The following is a 7539-nucleotide window of genomic DNA, read 5'->3' on the forward strand; positions in this document are numbered from 1 at the left end:
CGGCTGCGGATCCTATGCATGAGATGCCTGCTCACCTAGATGTTGAAGAAGTGTTTCTGCGAATGGAGCTCGTTACTCTCTGAAGCGGGCTAAATGAGGCGTTGCGCGAGCTGGAGACACTCTGTGAGATGCCTGATTTGGCGAAGTTCAACCAGAAAGCTGATTGGGTGGATCATATTAGGTTAGCTTGAGAGATGGTTCTCCGAAAGTTCAGGGGGCATGTCCCCTCCAAGGTCTTCGAAAACCCCTTTATAAATACTTTGTTTGAGGCCTCTAATAATGTTATTCACAATAAAATGATATTTCAATGATTTTTTGAAAAGACGTTTGGTGTGATACTTATCATTATGTGATGCTTCGTCTGACACACATGCCTTACAAATAGGGGATGGGGTCACTTCTTTTCACTTTACACATTTTTATTTCCTTCATTTTTCTTCTGCTTTCTCTTCTCCTCTCATCCTTCAGTTAGTTCTACTCTCGTCTCTCGAGATGGCCCCCAAACACTCATTTGTCATATTTGGCTCTGTGAAGGGCACTAACAATTCATTTCTGACAAAGAACAAAGTGAGGGAACTACAAAGAGGGTATGTTCTTGACAAGAGCATGGGTCTTCAAAAGTTTCCAGGATCTGCGCGAGCAATGGATCCTCTGGGAACATATCTGGTCTTCTACCAAAACTTGTTCAAGCATGGCCTTCAGTTCCCTTGTGCTAGGAGCTACGAAGCATCTTCAACACCTATGGGGTTATTCTGATGCAAGTGTTTCCAAACTTCATAGCTGCAATCATAAATTTTGTTCTTTTCTATCGGCAGGGAAATCTTTCATGGTTGATCAAACTTCTTAGATACTTCTTCTCTATCAAGGTCGAAAGGGAGGGAAACATTATAATCTTAAAGTGCAAGGAACTCCACTTAGTAGCAATGGAGAATAAGATAAAGGGTTGGAAGAAGAAGTTTCAGGCTAGTTCCTGTTCTTGGGCTTGGGGAATCTGGACTGAGCCATTAGGGTGTAAGGTGTCCAAGTCGAGGTTTCTTCCAGAGAGCGTGACCATTGCCTTGGAGATATTGTCTGGTCATTGTCTCTCGATTCCTTAATAAACCGTTGAGGTGACAATAACCTGTGTGTTGATGGGTAAAATGACAAAGGAGCAATGCACAACTCAGACTTTATAGAGGAGGTCCAAGCGAAGGCAGCGAACAAAATTTTGGTAGCCAAGAATTAGAAGTGAAAGTGTCTCCCAGAATCAAGTAATCTGTTGAGGTGACAATAACCTGTGTGTTGATGGATAAAATGACAAAGGAGCAATGCACAACTCAGACATTATAGAGGAGGTCCAAGCGAAGGTAGCGAACAAAATTTTGGTAGCCAAGAGTTAGAAGTGAAAGTGTCTCCCAGAATCAAGTAATCTGGTTGGAGACGTGGACCAACCCTTTCGTATCATGGCCTCAAGATTCCTTGTTTTTGTGACTTTTGATAGTGTTGTTGTCAAGACAATGTGACCGGTAAGGTCTCTACTGTCACCTGAAAATGTGCTTCTCATTTTTTTGATGCGGTTGAAGGTGACGAGTGGGAGCTAACTTCGGAAGGGACTCCAGACATAACAATAGTCGTGGTTCCTTCATCTTCTGTAGCCGACGCCTAGGCCTGCGTTTCACAGACAATTGTTTTTCCTCCAGATTATAAGACTATAGGTCCTTCCTTCATTTCACTATCTAAGAGAATCAAGGCGAGATTGTCTGGCCCTTCAAAAATATTTGATTCCTCATCAGGGGAGTTGACTTGAGAGCGGGGGGGGAGCCAGTGAATGAAGAAGACGTTCCATCCCCCTTCTTTGAAGGGGATGAAGGAGGTCTCTAAGTGGGAGTATGTGCCCGGGAGTGCTAGGAGTTTATGGAGGAGGGCAGCAAGTGGATAAGCATGCTCGATCTGTCTCTAAACTGGTATCCACAGTCGGAAGGCAACAGGGAGTTGCCCTCGGCACTGGTAGTTTTTGTATGGTTCGGAAGCTTCAACCGTGCATTGTAGGGCTTCGCCCACCAATAACTTCTCTGAAACGTGACCTTGTGGCATTTAACGAGGGCATAAAGTGCCCAATTTCAAGGACTTGTCTTGATCTAGGTAGAGCAGTCGTTGAAGGAAACTCAAAAGGACACCTTGTTCGATGCCAACCGAAAAAGGCTTCAAGAAATCAAGACCTTTTGTAGGTAAGGCTTTAAGGATCCGAGAAGGTCTACCAGAAATCCCTTGGTATCATAACTATTGTGGAGAAGAAGGTTGTCGAACTAGAGGGGAAGCTTCACTCGTCTATCTTTAAGGAGGAATAAAAGAAAAATTTGGCGAGCAATTTCAGGCGCGACGCGAACTATACCACTCATCGATAAATTCATCACAGCCTAATCAATCACAATTACACTAACTCGGTTGACTTCTCTAACATGATCCCTGACAAATTGGATGAAGCCTTCGAAGGAGAGGGCAAATTTGGTGGCAGGGAGTGGGCTACAAGTTGAAGGCTCTATTGATAGAGCATTCTTTTGTTTCTTTTTTTTTTCTTTTGCATATCCTAAAAATGTGTTGGTGTCATACAAAAAGACTTGTAATTCCTGATAGAGTAATGAAAAGAAAATTATTGCCTTTTCATGATTACTTTTGTAAATCAAGGTTGTAAAATTTCTTGTTTTATCTAGGAATTTGGCCCTTAGAGTTCTTTGCTCTCTGGTCGGCCCATGGATTCTTGGGAGATGGCCTGTCTTAAATGTCCTAAGCATTAACCTTTGTTCCTTCTGGGCACTCGAGATGCGTCGTCCGATCGAGTGGGCATCGGTTCAGGCTAGTCTTGCCCCACGGTGCGAATCTTATGGCTACCTGCGAGTGACCGCTAAGATTTTTGGAGAGGCCTTAACAGTTATTTTTGTGAATCTTGTCGCTAAGGGACATAGGGCTACTCCTAGAGACCTCAAAGTTTAGACTTCGCATCGCTTTGTGACCAAGGAAACATCCGATTTTGCTTAGTTTGTTAGTCGAAAACAATCAATCGTTTATTTCACATATTGGCTTGTTAGTTTGGTCCCCTAAATCCTTTAGACTTTTGGTCTTTCGCGTTCTCGCTTAGACCTCCCGGGGGCGTATCCCGGACTTGCCCAATCGTGTTGGTTTTTAGGATTTCTTGTGACTTCATTTAGAGTCTCTCGGGGACTTGTCTCAAACTTGCGTTGATGTGCGGGCCTTCGTCCTTTCACTATCCGCTAGGTACGAATCTTTATAATCACTTGTGAGGGGGGGGGTTGAGGGGATGCATCCACTTAGAACTTTTGTGGGAACCAAGCTATTCTTCACAAATCTTGTCACTGATGAACAAAGAAAACACCTTGGATGCCCTGACCTGTATGTCATACGGGGGTGTTTTTGCTAAGGGATGAATTTTTTCAGTTTTCTCGCGATACAGTCGGTTGACTACCTTTAGGTCAACCCGAGTTCCCCGAGTATCGGGTAAGGGTTTGAAAACATACATGGTTAGTTTTGTCCCCTGAGTATCGAAAATGGGCTTACATAGTTCATGCTTCTTCTAGCAAAGGGTGCCTTAAATGCATGTTTGAATCTGACATTTCTTATCTTTCCGAGAAATCAACCATCGAGACGTCCCTTCAATGTGTTGAGCTGTCATCCTTAAGTGTACCCTTCTTAAGCATTTTAGTGAGTGGGTCCTATTTAATGTTTTTGATTCTTTCTCCTATTTAAAGGAGGAAGAAATTCTCAATATCCTCACCAATCCATCATGCATATTGGCTTTGTGAAATTTTGTCGAGATTGGCCTATTTTTCAATCCATCGGGAGCGGGGGCGATCTTCCATTGATGGGTGCTGATGGATCTTCAATGCCCAAGCCTTTTCAATTTTTTTTTCTTTGGATCGTGTATATAATGGAAGAATTTTCTCCAAGCTAGGTGTCGAACGTCGCCTGAACCGAGGTGGGTGTATGGCAGGAGATCCTTCCTATGGACGTATGTAGTGGGCTTCAGAGATTGGTTGATGTGAGGCCACTTTCCTGGGAGGTCAATGCATCCATTCGATCATTGCTTTCAGATGTTTGGAGGTTTGTTGGTCCCTGGACTCCAGTGGTTCAAGAGTAAGGCGTGACACCTCCGATAGCAACGATTTCTCCTCTCTATCTCCAGCTGCTCTTCATTATGGGAGAAGTTTAGAGGAGAGTGGGAGACGAGTGAAGGCCTCCAATCTTTTTTGCTCCGGTTGCATTCTGCTTCTGATTTGTACTGAGGAAGCTCATGGATGCAAAAAGTGGTTGGAATGAAATGAGGGCGAGTGCGAGAATGCAAAATGAAATCAAAATTCTTGGATGGAGAAGCCGGCTAACTTTCTGCGAGATTTTTGGTCGAGTGTCGCCCTTCGTGGAAGATGTGATGGTCTACGCTCACCGTGATATTGGATCATAATTTGTCTTTTGTCAATCACACTCCGAGAGTTAGAGCATAGTGAAAGAGAGAATAAATAGAGAGTTGAATAAATATGGGGTCTTTGTAGGGAGAATCAACGGAATATTCCATTTATTCATATTTTTATCCCGCACTTACAGAATCGTATTTTGCACAATTACAGAAATGAGGGAACGATTATGGAAATTGTTCTTAATGTTTATAAAACCCTTATTGATTGTATAGAATTTATGTCATACTTGTATTACAATTTGAATTTTAATATTAGTGGTAATTGGCTGGTCGACTGGCTTGAAGTCAACTGACCGAGGCAACCAACCGAGTGACATGTGTGCCCTCTGGAATACACGTTGATCGGTGGAGGTGTTTGGCAGTATGGTGATTTTGCTCGGTTTCTCTTGGCACGATAGACCAGAGCGGTCGGTTATGAGGTGCTTGTTCGACTCAGACGGGGGTTGGTCAATCGAATGTGATTTGCCAGCTTTTTTTACAGTGTGCCAAGCCAAACCGACATGTTAGCAAGGCTTAGCAGACCGGATCAATCATGTCAACTCTTCGCTAGTAAAAGATAAGCCGACCAATAGCATCCACTGAACCTAATCTCCCAACCATCATGCCATGCAAGGCCTCACTTGCTAATTCAATCGAGCGTTAGCCAAGGCCTCATCAAAAATCACGATACCATTTACAAGAACAAAAAATGAAGTCAAATGAATGGGTGGGACTTGCAACATTGTTGCTAAAGAGAATCCATCCCAACCATGAAGGGTATGACAAAAGACATGTACATGTAAATTCTAATTTAATTATTTTGTTCTGCCGAGATCAAATTATTGCTAACTTGATAAAAATAAAAATAAATATAAATTAAGATCTAAACCAAACATAAAGCAACATGATCCCAAATAAAAGATCAAATAAAATGACATTTCTTAACAATGATTCTAAATGCAGTATTTTAATTTCCACTCGTATATTACGAGCCTATTTTAAATGAAGAGTTCACCTTACACACAAATTAATTAAAATAAATTCAATCAAACAACACATTTATTTGTAATTTGGCTAAACCCACTTCAAACTAATTCATTAAAATCTGTTCAATCCGAGAAAATATTATATATTTTATAAGTATGTGCGGATAACGATACATGAAATGACCACATGACCATGCATAATTTGATTTAAATGCGACGTATGTGATCTTACCATTTACCGTTGTTGTTCGCACATACTTACAAATTATATAATATTTTCTCCTTCAATCAAGATTAAATACAAATGTAGAATTACAATTAAAATATTATCATAAAATTTCAAATCATGAGATAAAATATACAAATAACACAAAACAAATTTAAATTCAAACTCAGAACAAATCCCACACATAATTCGAATCATGCATACAAATTTCATCACTTAGTTCTCCTGTGAATGATGACGATATAGAGCACAACGATAGCAAAGTAGATCATAGTTGCCAGCCATGAGATGACATTGGTGGCGACAACAATGCCACAAAAATTTTTTGTGTAGTTACAGAATTTACCCCAGCCGTAGTGCGAGTTACCTTGCCAGGCCACTTTTTCAATCACTGTCGCCGCTGTATTTGTTGTGGCGAGTATGATCAACATAACCAGGTCTATAATAGCTACTGGAAGAAGAAGCCGAGATCCATAGTTTTTGATACAGGAGAGTACTGTTAAGACCACCGACCACACAAACACCAACACGTTGCCAACGATGAAATACCTAATATATCGATTAATTAGCTAGGGTTAAGAAACAACTCGTTTAAGGGTCTGTTTGGAGCAACATTTTGTCTGCTTTATTTTTTTCAGACTGTCAACATATTTCTATTTAAAAACTATTTTCTTGTTGTTTTTTAGAATTTTCTGTAGTTGAAAACTATTTTTTCAACATAAGTTATTTCTACATTTTAAAATTAATTATATTTGAAATAGCCATCGTATTTTTTTTTAAAGTAATTTTTTCTACTGCAGCTTCACAACTGTTTATTCAAACAACTAGAACTGTCCCAAACAGAACAGAAATGTGAATTAAATCACAGAAAGAAAAAGAGTAAGTGTGTAAGTGAGTTAAATGAACACGTGAGCCGGCTCGAGCTTTGCTCGTGAACTGAGCTCGATGAGCTAATAAACTAAGCTCAAGCACGACTAGACTTGACTCGTTAGCTCATGAGCCAGCTCTGTGCCGTGATTGGGACATACATTATCCGGATTGAATGATTCTTCGAGAGATAGAGAGAGAGGGCTTACACAAAGGCCGAATTGTCAGTGGCCTTGACGGAGATTGAAAAGTAGGTGGACCTGCCCGTAAGGGAGTTGTAGCTGTATGATTGCTTGGTCTCTTTGGAGAAGGCCATCGAAGCTGCTGCGATCAACGTGAGAAAAATGGCCAATATCCGCAAGCACCGAATGTGGCGGAGCTGCCGCACGTTGCCGGACGCAGCCGCCGCGGCTGAACCTCCATTGTCATTAGTTCTCATAATTTCAGAAATCTTAACAGAAGAAATATATATATATATATGTATATATTCGCTTGCTTCTAGCTTTAATATCGATCTCTCAACGCAGGCATACGCACTATATATGGACTGTTAAAAATTAAAGCGAGATTGGGGAAGACATGCGATGAAGAGAGGAGGATATAAGAGATTTGGTCGTGGGAGAAGATGGGCGGGAATGGGGATCTTAATTTTTAACGTCTTTGAGTGGAAATCGGGTTGGATTTGGGAAAATGACAGCCCGCAATTCATGGCCGTACGTAGCCATGAATTTGTATGTCTTTGGGAAAAATTATTCCATACGGATCGGTCACCGCACATGCCTTTGGGGAAAATTATTCCATATGGATCGGTCACCGATCCGGACAGGACCGTAGATCATCTGATTTACGGTCCCGATGTATTTCGGTGGGTCCTACCGAATTTTTTTTTTCTTTTTTTTTTTAAATGGAAATAATCCTGACCGGATCGGACACCGCATGCAGAGATGCATGCGGTGTCCGCACCCAATAAATTCTCTGCGTTTGGACGTAGCGCGTGAAAGGAACAATTCAAACGT

At 41.3% G+C, this 7539-nt stretch overlaps 1 protein-coding gene across 1 annotated transcript; it reads right to left on the reverse strand.

The window, feature by feature from the left end:
- Window positions 1–5868: 5868 nt before the first annotated feature.
- LOC110033473 (CASP-like protein 1E1) lies at window positions 5869–6962 on the reverse strand. Its single transcript, XM_020737466.1, has 2 exons — window positions 6733–6962; window positions 5869–6205 (listed from the first exon to the last, which is right to left on the reverse strand). Exons 1-2 carry the CDS (start codon window positions 6960–6962, stop codon window positions 5869–5871), a joined length of 567 nt encoding a protein of 188 aa, XP_020593125.1.
- Window positions 6963–7539: the final 577 nt, after the last annotated feature.

This window comes from Phalaenopsis equestris, unplaced genomic scaffold, assembly GCF_001263595.1.
Source record: "Phalaenopsis equestris unplaced genomic scaffold, ASM126359v1 Scaffold001190, whole genome shotgun sequence".
Taxonomy (NCBI): Eukaryota; Viridiplantae; Streptophyta; class Magnoliopsida; order Asparagales; family Orchidaceae; genus Phalaenopsis; species Phalaenopsis equestris.